This window comes from Streptopelia decaocto (assembly GCF_964273445.1).
Source record: "Streptopelia decaocto genome assembly, chromosome: 3".
Classification (NCBI taxonomy): Eukaryota; Metazoa; Chordata; class Aves; order Columbiformes; family Columbidae; genus Streptopelia; species Streptopelia decaocto.
The window spans coordinates 29,618,628-29,635,263 of record NC_138656.1 but is presented as its reverse complement, the minus strand read 5'-3'; the positions used below and the strand labels follow the sequence as shown (position 1 = coordinate 29,635,263).

Sequence of the window (16,636 nt, the reverse complement as noted above, 5' to 3'; positions counted from 1 at the left end):
ATATTTACATAAAATCAGTGACAGAGTTGGGATTAGCATTGAAACTTTAGTCCTGTGAAGTTTCTATGTTGTATCTGAAAAGTATTTCCACAAAGCACTTCAGCGTGCTGTCCTCCAACATTAGACAGTGCTTAATCCCTCACTGTGTTAAAACTGGAGAAATTAAGAGTGCCTCATTAAAAAGAGGTTATACAATGAATGCAGTGTATTTTCAATTGTACACTATTTCATTCTCATCTCTATAAACCACTATAACAGAATTTTATAACTACCTTGTATAGTACTATGATTTTTTACTCTCTTGTTCAACACACAAGGACACCAAAAGTACCCATATTTTATACCCTGCACAGAAGAATGATACCTAGAACAAAATACACTTGAGGTAATTGTTTAATCTTAATATATTAATGCTTGATAAACTGAGGCTAGCTCCATGTAAAAAGTAGGGTTTATACTACAATACTTCCCCTACTACATCGTCACAGAGTGACTCAATAAAAAAGGAGCTATTATACACACCAAAACCCAGTGTTTAAAGTTCAGTGCATCATCAATTGGAAAGTATACATGGCAAATAACAAGATAAAATTCTTAGTCTGTAAATCACACCATTTATGAACACAATCTATAGTCAGAACAGCAACCTGAGCCAATAATAGACTCAACCTTGTGACTGCCTGCTGTATAAAACACACTGTTAGGAGTCTTCGTGGACCTTTACTCACTTGCTCAGCCTTCACCATGTCAGCCCCCTCACTCACCCACAGGAATTGTATAGGCTTGAAGCCATGGCTAGATACTTATTTTCCTAATCTCCACCTGTAACCCCTGTGTTAGGGACCATGAGTTTTATTCTGCCGTTCAATCTCAAGAACCAACACAAAAATAAACTCTTCGATGCAACTACAGAAAAAAAAATCAGTAAGTTACTTTTATTCCCTTTGGAAGGTTCATTACGGCAATATGGAAATGTCTAGCTTTACATCCTCCTCAAACAGCAGTGCTCTGTGAGGCGCTCCTCAAGCTCTCAGCCTCCAGGAAAACTTGCTGTCAGTTGAGGAACTTCACGGATGCAAGTCCCCACGCATAATGCGGCCAGGTGCTTGGGCTGGAGCGAGGATGTGTCGAAATATGTTAGTTTTAAACAATTAGTAAGTGCTTACATGGCCTGTCAATTACGTCCAGACCACTTTAATTGTGAAACATGTTTTGCTAGGAGTGCGTCCTTTAAAAACCCCGTCCTCAACTAAAAAATAATTTCCTAATAACTAGCTCCTAATTGATAGCAAGAGAACGAGCCTGCCACGGGTGCATTAAAGCCACCCTGCAGGAGCGGCGGACCAAGCCGCCCGCCCCGGCCGTGCCCGCCAGGTGCACCTGCCCGCCCGCCTGCAGCCCCCGCCGGGCACAGCCACAGCCGGAGCCGGGCGGCCGCCTTCGCTCCGGCTGGCGGCGGCCGCTCGGGACGTGTCGGCCGGAGCAGGGGCCGGTTCCCGCAGCGGTGACGCCCGGCGGGGGCAGCTCCCCGGGCAGGCGCTCCCCGGCTCGGCTCAGCCGGGACGTCGCTCTGCCCCCGGCGGAGGAGCGGGGGCTGCCCCGGAGGAGCCCAGCGCTGCTCCCCGGCCCCTCTCCCCGCCAGCTCCAGCCTGGGCTGGGCTAAGTAACTCTCGTCGCAGCCGCTGCTGGCACCCGCAAAGGCTCCGGGTCCGGAGCCCTCGCAAAGGAGCAGGGCGGTGGGAGGCGAGGCCGCGCCGTCCCGCCAGCAGTGCTGTCCCCGACCGCTGCCCGCGGGGCGTCCCGCCGCGGCCCCACGCGGGACACCGCTGCTGCGGTGAAAGGGGAGAGCCGGAGGAGGACGAAGCGTCCCGAGCAGCCCGGAGCCTCGCCCGAGGCCCCCTCACCTTTTCTTCTCCTTGTCAGCTGTCATCGCGGCGGCTGCCGGCTCCTGCGCCGCCTCTCGGGCCGAGCGGGCTGGGGCGGGCTCAGCACCTGCCCGCGGGACGCGGCGGCTCCGCGGGCGGCGAGCGGGCGGCCGGGGGTCGGAGTCCGGTTCTGCCGGGTCGCCCCCGAGGCGGGCGTACAGTCTCAGGACACTGCCGAGGATTGTACGGCCCGCCCGGGGGAGGTGGCGGCGACTGCTGCGGTGCGGGGCAGGAGCGGCGCGGCGGCGGGCTGTGCGGCTCGGCGCCGCCCGCAGAAAGTTCTCACTTTAAACCTTGGGCCGCCGACGGCCGCGGGGGCAGGGCCGGCCCCTCCGCCCTGGACCCGGCCCGGCACGGCCCGGCCCCGCCACCACCGCTGCGCCCGCCAATGGGGGCCGACGGGGCGCCGCCGCCGCGCCCCGGCCTCCCCGCCCCCGGCACCGGCCTGCCCGGCCGAGTCGCGGGGGGTCAGCGCGGCCGCCCCCGCCCCACCGGCACCGCGCCGGCTCCGGCGGGGGCACACACCCGCGGACACCGGGACTCCTCGCCCTCCTCCCGCCGCCGATTTGCTGTTCCTGTTAGTTGTTCAACTTATTTCTGTTTTTCCCACAAGGTGTTTTTATCCCGGTAACCCCGAGCGCGCCTGGCCGGTGCGGGCTTAGGGGTGGGGGGCGCCGCGGCACCTGCCCCGCGGCCGCGGAGCGATCGCGGTAGCACCCGCGGACCCGGAGCGCCTCCCTGTAGCTCCCTGCTCAGAAACCAGGGAGGCGGCCCTGCCTGTGGCTGCTTGGGGTACCCAACGCAGCCCGAGGCAGGGGAGGGTTGTTTTAAAAAATACATTAAAAATGTGAAAATAATACTAAGCAAACGTCTTGCACGACAGGCGCTCACAGTAACGACAGTACTGGCTTTGGGAGTATGCGTTGCAGCTGTCCCCTGCGGGTTTCAGTGCCGAGGGACCGAGGGAAGGGAGGGCAGTAGCGGTCAGAGTTAGCGGGACGTGGAAAAGAGCAGAGGGACTGCAATTCTGAGTCCCTGATGGGATTTTCTTCCTCGCCCTGGTTTTTCAATTTTATTTTCTACATCCTTCTGTGTATTTCAGCTCATGCACTTTTAAACCTCCTGGTTGTCGACACACAGTGAAGCATGGCAAGAAGCGCCAACGTTCATCGTATGCTAGCACCTTCGATGGTTTGCTCCAGATAAGATCGATGGCAGTAATAAAACAAACAGAACAAACACACAAAAAAACCCTGCCTTTGATTTTTATGTATTTTACACCAAAGCAACTAATCTTGCTAGACAAGGGATTACAAGACTTTTTCTCAGATTGTCTTTCATCACAGTAGAAACTGCAGTCTTATTCTTATGTTTTCTAAGGCTTACTTTACATTTTTACATTCTCAAACCAAAACATACACCTTTGCATTAAACTGCACCGGGTTTCCTTTACTTGTGGAAAATTGAAGTACTGCAGGCAGAATGAGCCAAACTAGATTTATTTCTTGGTTATTCAAATCTGAGCAATTTCCCTGTACTGTGTTGTAGGCTGGTTTGTGTACAATGGGTCAGAAGATTTTTTCTTTTATAAAGTAGGAATGTTTAAAGAAATGCATTTGTGTTTGAATTTGTACATTCTGCTCTCAAATCTAGAAAGAGCTACACATGCTTACACAGCAACAGCCTAATTATGTGGTAACAGTTGGGGATTTTTCTTGTTATATCAGAGAACCTAAACAAAAGAAACCCACAAACATTTAAAACCTAAGTAAACTTAGTCAAAGGGAATTTGTGTATGCAGGACTAAATTTAACCTTCTGGGAATAAGAGAATGCAATAGGATCAAAGAGCCAAGTCACTCATTTCCTAGATTAAATAGACCTCTTCGTCCTTCATTGATCTCTGCTGATGTCAATGCTCCTTGCTGTATCTTAAAGCACTTCACTTGGATAAACAACTTGCCTTCAGAAATCAGACAAGAAAAGCATTCAAATCGGCTAAATCTAAACCACTCAGTAAATTTCAAATACTTTAGGTCTAGCCCATTGGCCTAACTTGTTGGCTCTGCCTCCATCGATATAGTGTAGTTGATAAACAATCAAAACCTCTTGCTCTCTTGACCAATGAGGCCTGAAGATGCTTTCACAACAGGAGAATTCACATCTAAGTGCCACTGAAGAACCACCACCTGTCCTTCTCTGTGGCGACAGACTGGTGGGCCTTCAACGCAGATCAGTGCCCAGCAAATCTCGCTGCTGCATCAGTAAGGTGAAGCAAGACAGAATGATTCTGACAGCTTCCTCCTGAAGTTGTCTATACTATTATTTCTGGCAACCGAGCTCCCCATCTTGACCCTGAGGAAAACAAATGGCCTGTCTTCTGGAGCTTACTTGAGTTGTTACCCCTCTTTACCATGATTATTCAGGGAGAGAAAGATCAAATATATCTTTAACAGCGCCATCGTTCTACTTGACATATTCTGCGACAATAAGGGACCCCATGGCACCTACAAGGATGCAGAAAGCTTTTTTCCTTGATGGAGAACAGTAGAGAGAATCACACAATTTTTTTCTCAAATGCACCTCATTACTGCTTTGATCTCCTTTATGTTCAGTCAATATTTATTAATGGCAGTATCCACCCTAAAGTGGACTTTCTCTAATCTTGGACTACTCAGGTTTGATAGGAGCCACAGCATGAATGCATTTGCTCTACAAACATGCATTATTTAATCTGCAGGAGATGGCAACTGCCAGGAAAGCCAAGAAAAACCTCGAACTGACAGTAAGCACAGTTTGTCCTCTTAATTACTATCACCATCATAAGGGCTCTTTCTGTTTCATATTCTCATATTACTCATTTTCTATGTATTACACGTAGTTTAGTAGGTATAATTCAAGGAAAAAAGCTCATGGAAGGGGAAAAGTACTTGTGAAACTTCAGGAGCTGACTTTAGAAGGGGTTTGCTTCTGTTGCTATCCACCTGCAAAGTTTCCAGCCAAGTCAATATAATAGGCTTCCCTACTTCTAGTGGTCATAGAAAACATAAGTGGTTTTGTCATCCACTCTGTTCTGGAAATTACAGGAGATGACCCACATTGCTCCTATGTGAATTATTCTAGAGATGTTACAGGAACAGAAAGTTTTTGATATCCTAAAAGCAACCTTCAGGTGAGATACTTGAAAAGAGTCATTAATGTCTGCTGGGATAGCAGATGGGTTCTTGAAGGGCCCTTCAAGCCTACAGTTTATGTTAACTGAGTTTGGACTAGGCTCTAGGGTAAAAAAGGAAAAAATAAGTCAACCAACAGAAGACTTACAAAAATAAAATGGTAGGATGTGAGCAATTTTTTCAACTCACCCTCAAGTTTAAACTACATTGAGAAATTAGGCAACTGGGCGCCTGGTGCTCAGTTCACCCTTCTGATGCTGCCAGGCAGGAACACCCCATCACCCAGAGAAGCAGCGGGCAAGCTCCCGATTGCTGCCATTTGTTCTGAAATCTGAAACACACCTCTGATTTCAGACCAGTTAGGCTACTACTGTTTTCTCAGAATATGCGTATCTATGTAATCAACCATCCAAATCAGCACTCACACCAGTTTGATGGGCATAGCTATTGAGGGGCAAAGTGAAAGCGATTCTTGTAGCCTGGTTTATGTGTGTGTGCTGCTGGCCTGCACTGATTGAAGAATGTTGGTAAAACACACAGAAGTTCAACACTGTTCAGCAATTACTGCTCTGGAGTAGTCAGAAGAATACATGGATACTGCATCGCTTGCAAAGGCATTATTATTAATATTAAAAGCAGCTAGTAAAAACAGATTGTTGACAGGATTAAGTGTTTCAGAGTCATTAATAATCCCTATTTGGTTTCATTTTCCAGACCCTCAATACTGCAAAAAGTATGACAGAAAAAAGTCTATGCTTGTAATAACAAATAATGACATTATGGGAAAGGGAGAAAGGACAGCCTTGTTACTGCAACACAGCCGATCCTTTGAAGGAAAGAGGCAGGATTCTTCACTTATTTACACCAGAATAAGTAAGTTACAGCCACAGAACTTTTATCACATGTGATAGAAGACAGAAAAATATCAAACTTTTGGTTTATTTGTTAGCAGGGAAAAAGTGACATGTATAAGCTGGATAAAACACAAAAGGCCCATGGGAGAAAGTGTGGACTACTCAAGGTGGAGATGTAACAAAAATGCCTGAACTGTGGTGCAATTAGGAAAAAAAAAAAGTAGTACTGTTCCTATGCAACCAGTCACTCACGCTCACACCTTCTTTCATAATTACAGGGGTGGGTCTGTGTCTTAGCATAACTGTACTTTCTGAAAAAGCAGTAGCTATGCCCTTTCCCCACAGGGGCAGCAACCGCTTGCCAGGGCAAGGAACAGCACCTCAGCTAGCATACCCATGGAGTCTTTAGGGTTCCTTTGCCTAGTGCTCCAATTTCATGCTAGAGAGAGAATTCTTATACAAGAATATATGTCACGTACTATATATTCTGTATATTCTCTTATACAAGAACAGGTATTAAGAACAACTTACAACAGCACTCCTCCCGTTACCCTAGGCAGAAGCAATACACACTCTATAGGCAATACTGGACCAGCCAGTTCAAAATGTCATTTTGAGGGAATACCTTAATATGTCTTTGAGAGCTTCCAAATACTGAGTGCACACCTTTGAGCAAGGCTCACAGATAAGCTCTGGCGTTTTGAGGCATTGATTACTTACAGACACATTCCAGACGTTTCAGACATCACACTCCAATGGTAAAAAAAACCCCACAGGATGGCCAAAATCTTGGGAATGTACCTGTAAATATTAAAAGGCTTAAAATTACTCAGCTTATCTTTTAACCTTTTTCAAAATTACATACTGAGGATGTCTTAGGCCTAACCCAAGGATAAAAAGGTGGTAAAACAAAGAAAGTCTAATTACCATAGCAATGTGTTGCAATAGAATGGGTTTAGAAAGAAAACCAATGATGAGTAAGTACACAGAAACACTCCTGTGATGATACTGGGAACTATCATTTTGAAATTTTGGGAAAGTTCAACCAAGAAACCGAGGAGAAAGCAGATGCAAACCAGATTGTTAAATGAAGATGGCTTTTGTTCTGGGTTATTCCCTGGGTCTTCAATAGCTTATTATTTAGAAATAGTATGTTTCACAGTTACTTTTGGTTTGGTTTGGGTTTTTTTCTTTCTTTGTTTTGTTTTTTGTTAAACTGCCCCCTGAAGAATAAAGGCTGAACACGTTTGCTAAGCAGTACCCCGATTCATCATCTAGAATGCAAACAACTGCTGGGCAGCCAGGGCAACAACTCGGAAGCTTAAAGACTTAGGGCACACGTGAGACTCCAGTGTATTTAAAAAACTACTGAACAGGAGTGATCTAAATCTAGGAATGTAGTCTGTTGCTGTATGATTTTTTGGTTATATAATGCAATAATAGTCCAATTTAATGTGAAGCAGATCTGGCCTTCCCTTAATTTTGAGAAATTCTTTTGCAATGTTTCTGGAAGTTTGGCACCATACGGATATAATATTAATTATTACCTCCTATTACATTTTAACCTGTTTACTTCACCCTCCACATTACTCAGACCAGCTGTCAGTGCTAGTGTTGGGCAGAAGATGTCTGCAGCCTCTTTCTGCTCCTTGATAGAATCTCTTAGAAGGAAACATGGGTGCAGGATCACCAGAGGTGTGTTTTACCCAAAGCTAGCAAAACCAACAGTAACATGTACTAGATGGGAAGGGAAATTGTTCCCCTGGGTAGATTTTAAAAAACAAATTTTGTGGTGATGTTTTTAATGCTCATTACATCCTGTCCCCAAGAAACAGTTATTGTCACAGAGGAGGAAGAGCAGCAACACAAACATGAGCAAAAGCACTGTGTGCTGGATGAATGGCCAGAGAGATGGGAAGCTGTGATTGAAGATTTTTGCAATACTGAAGCTGATACCAATGCCTAAATGCCTCGTAGTTAACATTCAGTCACTCCACAAATATTTATTTAGAGACAGTGTAACATGCCCACTGCAGAACTTTGAGTTTTAAAAAGAGCCAAGGGATGTTTTGTTTTGTTTTTCAATTTTAGGAACAAAAACGCCAATGGAGATGCAGCTCCGAAATCTCTTAATCTCTGGCAGCTACTTCTAGAGGGTTTGCGTGGGTGATGCTCAAGGCTGTACTGGCTTTCTGTATAGCAGTGAATTTCCTCCTAACAGAGTCTAAATGAAAACTTAGGTTAGAATAAAACCAAAGCAATGAACTCTCTTCTAATACCAGCACTAAATGTTGATTTAACCCTTACCCAGGCAAATAGATTTGGGCTTTGTTTTTATTCACCAAAGACTAATTTACTTTAATGAAGATCTTGAAAAGTGTTTGTTTTAAACCAGTTATTCTTAAATTCCTGATTTTTAACAAAGCCACTGCACCCATTAACCCTGTGGACACTTGTCACTTAAAAGAAGGTGACAAATCATTGTAAAACTGCAAAAATCCAAAGTTCTTCAGTTGCTGCAATATTAAATGCCAAACTCTTGCTGAAAAAAATGACCTTTTCTGGGAGCAGAAAACTTTGATAAATAGATAAGTTATTGATCATTGCATCCTTTAAAAGAATCGTGCAGTATTGCTGGAGCTTTCAATTTTTAGTGGGTAATTACAATTTCTTGGCAATTGAAATCCCAGTCCCAGAGATACTACTATACGACTAGGTACTCTAAAACCTTAACCAACCCAAGGCCATCATCAATATTGCCAGTGCACAACCATAACCAAGTCTCCCTTAGCTCCCTCCAAGTCAGGGATGGATCATAAGTTCCATGAGAGTGTGACATGGAACAACTCAGGTCTTGGAGACATCTGGGACAGCCTCCACCTACCCACCACACCCCCACTGCCCAGACCACTGAGCTGCTCACGAGTTGCCTCCTCAACAGCCATGAGATTACAGCAACCCATTGAAAGTGCTGGTGAAGTTCACCTTTTTCCCCTTTGCCTTGAAATTTATTTTGTTTCGGGGAACCGCTCCAAGACCAATTTGGCATGGGGCCTAACATTCGCTTCTCAAGTAGATCTGCTCCTGGAAATACTTATAGGCTCGTAAATAGAGATATTGTTCAGTATGAGGTATTGTAGCAGTACAAGTGATTCACATACAGACAAGGAGTTGGATAGTCATCCCCCTTTTCCCCCAAAGCCATCTCTGTGCTTGGTCTTTTTCTTCCGTGTCTATGTGCTGCATACTTTGCATGAAGTACCTGTTCTCCATAATGACCTTGTCTGTCCATATTAAGGGACATTTCTCTTCATTACACTGTAGTGTATAATTTGTTATAACACGCATCATTTAACTGAGGAAAAAAAATAGGAGAAAACTGCAACTACTATATTCCAAGTCATTTACTTCTGTGGAGAAATAGATTTAATTTAATTGCAGGTTGCTTTGGTAAGAAAATGCTTTAACCTTCTCCAGACTCTTAACCCTCAGGTTTCAGTAGCCATCAGAATTAAAACAAGAAGGACTATTCCATCTTGGTGCAAATTAACAGTAATGAGGAACCCGAGATAATTTAAACTAGCAGGGAGTTTGATCACAATACACACATTCAAAGAGTTCAGCACCCCACGTCTGCATGCACAAAATTAATATTGAGCAGCATCACCACTAACCAGGGTGGGTACTTAAATTTTTCACAAAGCCAAGACTAGGGACTACATAAATACCCTTACATAGTCACTGATTCCAAGTTACTCTTAATTTACATTGCTATAGATTTCAAATACCTGAAAATGCCATTTAGCAATATGGAATCTGAGACACTTGTAAGTAGTTTTTCTGTTTTCCGTACTAGTGACAAAGGAGCTGCTCCAAAGACCCACGTTATCTTTCAACAGTATTAAAATTCAAAGTTCAAAAAGTGCTAAAACCTCTGCATCTCTGTCTCCAGCAAGTTTATTAGAGATCTACATCTACCCTGTGCTTCAGAGCAGTTGCAGCAAAAGTGTTTTCTCAAGCTATGGGAGTTGTTGACATATTAATTTTATATGATATGTTCTACAGACAACGTAAGTGCAGCAGCCAAAGGAAAGAACAACGTTAAAAACTGTTTGTCTTTTCAGACAGAGAGGCTTTGGGAATGCAGCTAAAACCTCCAATTACATTTTTCAAATAGCGGAGCATGTTAGGCCAGTACGGCCCAAAATCTTGGCCAGCCTGACAGGCTCAGCAGGTTTTCTCCCTGAATTGTGTCACCAACTCTGAGACAAGGACAGCAGAGTCCCAGACGTGCCTTACATCAGAAGCGAACAACAAGCATGTTGAGGTGAACACTGCGCTCAAGTTGTCAAAGACCCAAGTGGAAGTTTTGCTGTGAGAGTCCTACAGGACATCTGTGCAAATCATGAAACTGAAAACAGGACCTCCTGCCCCTTCCCAATTAACATTAAAGGCTTCTACGTCAGTCAGTGTCAGACACTTTCCACCATCAGCAAAGTTTATTTTCATTGTACTAAATGATCACTAGTGGGATTTTCCCAAGTCCCAACTGACACCAGTTTTCAATAAAACCAGCAAGATTTTGAAATCACAGCACCAATTGCTGTTATCACTACAATTCAGCTCAAAACCAGCATGAATGTCAAAGCTTTTCCTGAAACCTCCACATTTCGAAACACTGATTGCATGGAGCTTCTTCTGGTTGTCCAGACGTATGCTTTATTAAAAGTCTTTCAAGCTGTGTTGTGTAATGCATCTGAGCCTCAGAAAAACATTAGAGAAAATCAGTGCATTGTCAGAAAAATTAAAGGACATTCATAGTTTGTAGCAACATTAAAGGCAAGACAACAACTGGGAGTCAGTGTCCTACTTAAATAAACCATGATTTGCCCTGAACACAGTAAAGAACCTAAGTTTTTAGGTCCCTCATTGACTGGATACTCATGATTCGGCTTAATGCAGGGTGCTGGCTTATTTCCATAGTTACAGGCACATAAATGACTGCAGCAGAGTTCTCCAACAAGCTGAATTAACTCAGTGTTCGCATTATTAACATGGCTTTTACCTTGTACCTAAATATTATTGTTTACATTTTTAATTTACTTTTCATTTCTCTGTTTATGTTCTGTAGTTTTGTCTCCTAAAAATGTTCCAGAAGAGAAGATGCCTGTGAACAGATGCTTTTTGATGGAAATAGTAATCTTTGCAGTCTGAATGCATGCAACTTAAACAGGAGGTTATATTCAAATTAAAAGGTAGTTCACATTAAAAATGCTGAATATTTTCTTAAACTGATTTTTACAAGAGAACACCCAATATCCCTGCCATCTAACCTAAAATAATGAAAACAGAAAGGCAACTCTGAACTATCTATTCTGCATGGGAATTTTCAATTCTTTTTCCAGGAAACCTGGCAAATAAATGAGAGAATTAATCTCCCAAGAGATTAATAAATAAGTAATTTACGTCAAAATTCCTAAATTTCTTTAAAAAATAACAGAGATTATGAAGTATTGAGATGAAAGTACGGAGGTTGGAAGTTGTACTGCTCGACTCCTGGCATGAAGCACGCAGTGTTACTGGCAATATCAGAATCAAAGCGGGACTAGTACCAAGCTCAGAGGCTAACACATGTTCTTGTCTCACACTTACGTGGGATGACTTTCACTTTCTAGCTGAGATTTTTTGTCCATAAACAACAAAGCTGTTTAGTTCCTATTAGCTTCAAACAGAAAAGGGTATGTGAAATACCCCTTTTGTGATGTGGAAATGTCACAAAGAGGAAGAAGATGGAGAACAAGAAAAAAGAAAGAGAGAACCATGAAGTACTGTTCCAAGTGATCAAAATATTCCATGCCTTGTAAATTGGTTTCAGGTTATTTTTCTCTTGGAATTTATCTTTGGTTTTTTCCCTATGGAAGCTGAGTTAATTTTAATCTTCATGTTTTAGAAGATGTCCCTAAAAGTATCTTTCAAAAGAGTTAGTTCTGCCATTCTGGGGAGTCTTTAACATGTCTCTTCTGGAGTCCCAGAGAAGCAAGTGGGATTTCCAGCAGTTTGGGGTTGTACCCAAGCAGGGAGGAAGCACAGAGCTCTCCAGGCATTGCCACGGGGCTCCCTCCCCTTCAGTGAAACAGAAGGGCTCCCATGTTTTTGTCTGCCTTCTGACAACACAGGTATTGTTCCCTAACCAGTTTTTGTCCGGCAGGAGTCTGCTGATAAAGTGCCAGCTCTTTACCATCCTTTAAATCCTTCACCTGTCCTCTTCCCTTCTCCCACAGAGCCATCCCAGGCTCTCCCTTCAAGCTTTCTCCCCATGTCACTCTTCATCCTTTTCTCAAACTGACAGTTCACTTTCACTGAAAACGCTCCGTTTAAAAAGTCTTAATAGATACAGTTGTCATAAATCCATAGATAGAAGCCAATAAAACATCCTATCACAGGTGAGTTTTCTAGTGCCTTTTAGATAATTCTTGGCAAGAATCTGTCACAACTATTTGTAAGTGCTCTCTTGTTTTATCCTCCCAGTTGAAATGGCCTGGCTTCTACTACCTATAACAAGTTAAATGCTTTTCAAAATCAGTAAGAAGTTTTTTTCAACCTCATTTCCTTTTACCTGGGAGATACTCATGAGCTGCAGTCTAGTCAGCTCTCATCCTTCTGTTTGACTCTTCAGGAAGGGTTTGTCTCCCTGTGTCCCACTACAAGCAGTTTTCTGCTCTCTTAATTATTCCCAGATGGATCTCCTGCAGTTTCTGTATTGGACTAACTGGAAAGTGCCATAAAAGCATCTCCTGTGTGAAACACAGAGCAAGCATAGGTTTTGTTGATACTGCCTGAAATTCTTCAGTTCAGAAATTTAAGGATGACATTAGCCTTTAGAGTTACAGACATAGCAGATACTGAGGTTCAGTAAGTTTGTTGGCTAGTTTTTGCTTACTCCAAGGGTGCTGTTAAAAGTAATCAGAGTTGGGTGAAGAACTAAACTTTTCCAAACTTTTCTAGAAACTCTGTCCCTATCACAATTACGTTTTGAGCCCTGTCAGTCATGTAGTTTTAATACACTCAGTATCTTCTGCTAAACTGAGTCATTCTAATTTCTAATTTAAACAGCTTATGACATAATTGAGATATTTTACAGGAAGCACACCTCCCAGAAAGTTTTTGTTTAGTGGGATGTATTTTACACTATTGCACTGTTGTGTGGCTCTGAGTTAATCTTTACCAGGTTTCATATTCATTGTTCCAGTATCTTTCCCAGAATCTGACTACAACTTATCTTTCTAAAAACGCTGCTCCAGTGTTACGTTTTAACTCAAATCTCTTAATCCGTTCCACAGTTTCCAATAGCTATTTGGGGAAGAAATCAGTATGCCAGAGACTCATTCAGCCAGCTCTTCTAAAACTCTCAAATGCAAGTCATTTCAGCTGGTCAATGCGCAAGTTAAGAAACTCCTAATTAGTATCCCCGTTTGTTATGAGCCATACTGAAACACTTTTGATTTCATCCTGCAATTTCTGTGTCACTGGACTTCTCTCAAATACAGTACACAAATCTAAATGCTCAGCCTTTTGGCATCACTGCTCATTCTTCTGTTTTTACATTTCAGTAAACTAATAACATTTTCTTCACTCCTACTTTTAAATCCCTTTCAGCATAGGCTCTACCATTCATGGCTCAACCAATGAACCCTTCCATTTTCATTTCCTTTTTTTCTTTGCAAGTTCTCTGTCATTGACAGCTTGACCTGCATCAGTCATTAGTTCTGCCTGCCTGGGCATCTTCCTTACTGCAGCTCTCTGCAGGAGCTTTTTGAGCACCTAGCAACATGTGCTTAAAAAAGTCTGACTAGGATTAAGAAAAACATGAGTGATGACTTCAAATTATGAATCAGCTGACTGATCTCGTGCCAAGGAGGCCAAAGCGTTTAACACCATCTTTGCATCAGCATTTGACAAAAGTCAGCTGTGAGCAGGCTGCTGGTACAGTGACACCAGTGACAGGGATTACCTATCTTGTAGAACAGAGGCAGAATTAGTAAGAGAATACTTAAGTTAAATACTCTCGCCTTGTCTTTGTCATAGGACACTTAAAGACTGGGCTAAACTAAAATCAGAAGCTCAAATGGTTATTCTTCGAGAGCTAACAGGGAATGGTTGCTGTACCAGAAACCTGGAAGACGCAAACTTAGTGGCTGCCTCTAAAAAGGGAGGAGGTAGGGTGGCAAAGGATATGTCAAACAACATATAGGTTTCTAGACATGATTTAGATCAATAGAAAAATTATATGGTAAATAATTAATCTGCCGGGGAAGGAAATTAAGAGAATAACAGAAGTTCCTTTAGATCTACCAACAATATATCTTGCCCAACCAAATTAAATTCTCATCTAGAACATAATTGCAGGCCTTCTAGATAGGAAGCAATGACTGTCATGTCTCTCAAAGTCATTAGTGCTGCCTGGCAAGCATAGAATACATCAACACCTCCTTTTATGTTTGTCTGTAATCCCTTGGAGTAGTTTTCAGGTGTATGTTGAATGATAGCATTAGAAAAAAGAGAGAGTTTTGGTAAACCTGGAGAAGTGGGGAAAAAAATTAATTCAGTAGTAAACCTGCAACTTACTGGGATACCTGGTTGCACAGATACAGTGTGGAAAACAGGAGGTGAGGCAAAAATTCTGCAAGAAATAATTTGGAGACTACAGGGTGGATCACAAAGCATAATTCAGCATTTCCTACTCTGCTACAGCACAATAATCCTTATACTCAGACTTCCATGTGAGAGTCCAGTTCATAAGACACATGGAAAGGTTCTGCCACTCTGCTCAGCATCTAGATCTCAACCATAAGGCTGAACCATACCTTTCCTGAAATGCAGCACTCAGAAGGGGACAAAGCAGGGAAAAACTAGGAGACACAAGCAAGAGTGGTCAGAAGTCTTCAGCATGGCCAGGAAAGAAACGCTGGCTAATATGAATGTTTAAATACAGAAAAGTTTCTGGAAAAAAAAAAAATAACCATCTTAGATTTTAGTGAAACCTAACTTCACTACATACATACAGCTGAAAGAACATTTCTTGAGGTGCCTTTGGTTCTTTTTTCCCCTCACAGTTGGCGTGAGAAGACCCAGATTCAGCAGTGTGAAATTGGCAAAAAGCATATAGAATGCTTCTCACAAACCTATGCAAATAGCATAGTTAAAATATAACCAACATAATTAAACTATATTGCCCCCCACCATTAATTTTATAATGAAAGGGGGAATATGGAGATAATATTTTTGAAGATGCATCATCTCTTCCCTCCTCTCTGCTGGCGGGTACCCATTTCCTGGGTTTGAAAACCTTTCATTTAGTATTTACAAGTTATTACCCCCTTTCACAACTTGCCATGCATAACTGTCCTGTATTTGTCTTCCACAGTGACTTGATATTGTTTTTATTGCACTGTGTAGACCAGATACCAGGTTTTCCAAATGGTTAAACACCAGAAATTTCATGTATACAGCAGAAACAAACCCATTCCTTTTATTTTATAAAAGTGAGCAATATACCTGAGTTTCAGCAAATCAGTAGTAATTCTGCAACAAAAAATGTTCATGTTGAGAAGAATGTGTTCAGTCACTGGAAGAGCAACAATATAAACAGGTGTGTAGCAAGAAGACCTGGGAAGAAACATCTAAATAGTTTAGATATGTCACTTTACACATTTGCGAAAAGGTTTTATGACACTCAAATTCAGAAACAGAGATTGGTTTAGGCAAACCAGTAAGTCTCCATCTATGCTCCTATGAAGTCAAGAACATTAAAATGGTTTTCTTTTATCATTAATCTTATTACTGTTCATAAATTTCTTTAGATCCCATTTACTAAAACCAAAACCGACATGAAAATCTCACCTTTCATTAAAAAAAGTTTCTAAACCACCATTTCAGAGGTTATCTTGCAAAGATGACACAAGCAAACTCTCAGGAATCAGAAAGTGAATATAAGAGACAAATAAAAAACTACAAGCGGAATAAAAAATAAGAAACAAGAAAGCAGCTCTAATACACTACAAGGCAACTGAATCAGCTATCATGGACCTGACACCTTGTTTTCCAATACATCTAGCAACAAGAGTTCACATTATTATTTCTGAAAGTATGCAGATTTATTGAAGGAAGCCTTTTCCCCTTAATACGCTCCAAGCAGCCATTTATAGGGATGTCCTGGTTTTGGCTAGGATAAAGTTAATTTTCTTTCTAGTAGCCACATTTTGGATTTAATGTGAGAAGAATAGGGACAACACACTGATGTTTTCCTTGTTGCTGGGTAGTCAAGGACATTTTTTTCAGCTTCCCATGCTCTACCAGATGCACAAGAAGCTGAGAGGGAGTACAGCCAGGACAGCTGACCCGAGCTGGCCAAAGGGGTGTTCCTCACCACATGAGATGATGCTCAGTATATAAACTGGAGTTGGTCAGGGGGCAAATATCACTGCTCAGGGCCAAACAGTTTATCAGTGCTACAGGTGGTAAGCAAATGCGTTGTGTATCACTGCTTTTGTATATTCTATTATTATTTTCTCTTCCTTTACTGTTCTACTAAACTATTCTTAACCCATGAGAGTTTTACCCCACACAGTTTTCAGTTCTCTCCCCCATCCCATTTGGGGGCAGGGGTGGCAAGCAAGCAGCTGCAT

General features: G+C 42.6%; 1 protein-coding gene across 4 annotated transcripts in view; it reads right to left on the bottom strand.

Annotated features, from left to right (window-relative positions):
• EPAS1 (endothelial PAS domain protein 1) overlaps positions 1 to 2,258 on the bottom strand; it is a 78,076-nt gene extending 75,818 nt beyond the window's left edge. For 2 of the 4 annotated variants that reach the window (XM_082049202.1, XM_082049204.1), the window contains exon 1: positions 1,905 to 2,258. In XM_082049202.1, the coding sequence (XP_081905328.1) occupies positions 1,905 to 1,930 (26 nt within the window). In that variant the 5' untranslated portion in view covers positions 1,931 to 2,258. The remainder of the gene's footprint in view (positions 1 to 1,904) is intronic. The other 2 variants (XM_082049201.1, XM_082049203.1) reach the window with 2 other exon arrangements.
• Between the last annotated feature and the right edge of the window lie 14,378 nt (positions 2,259 to 16,636).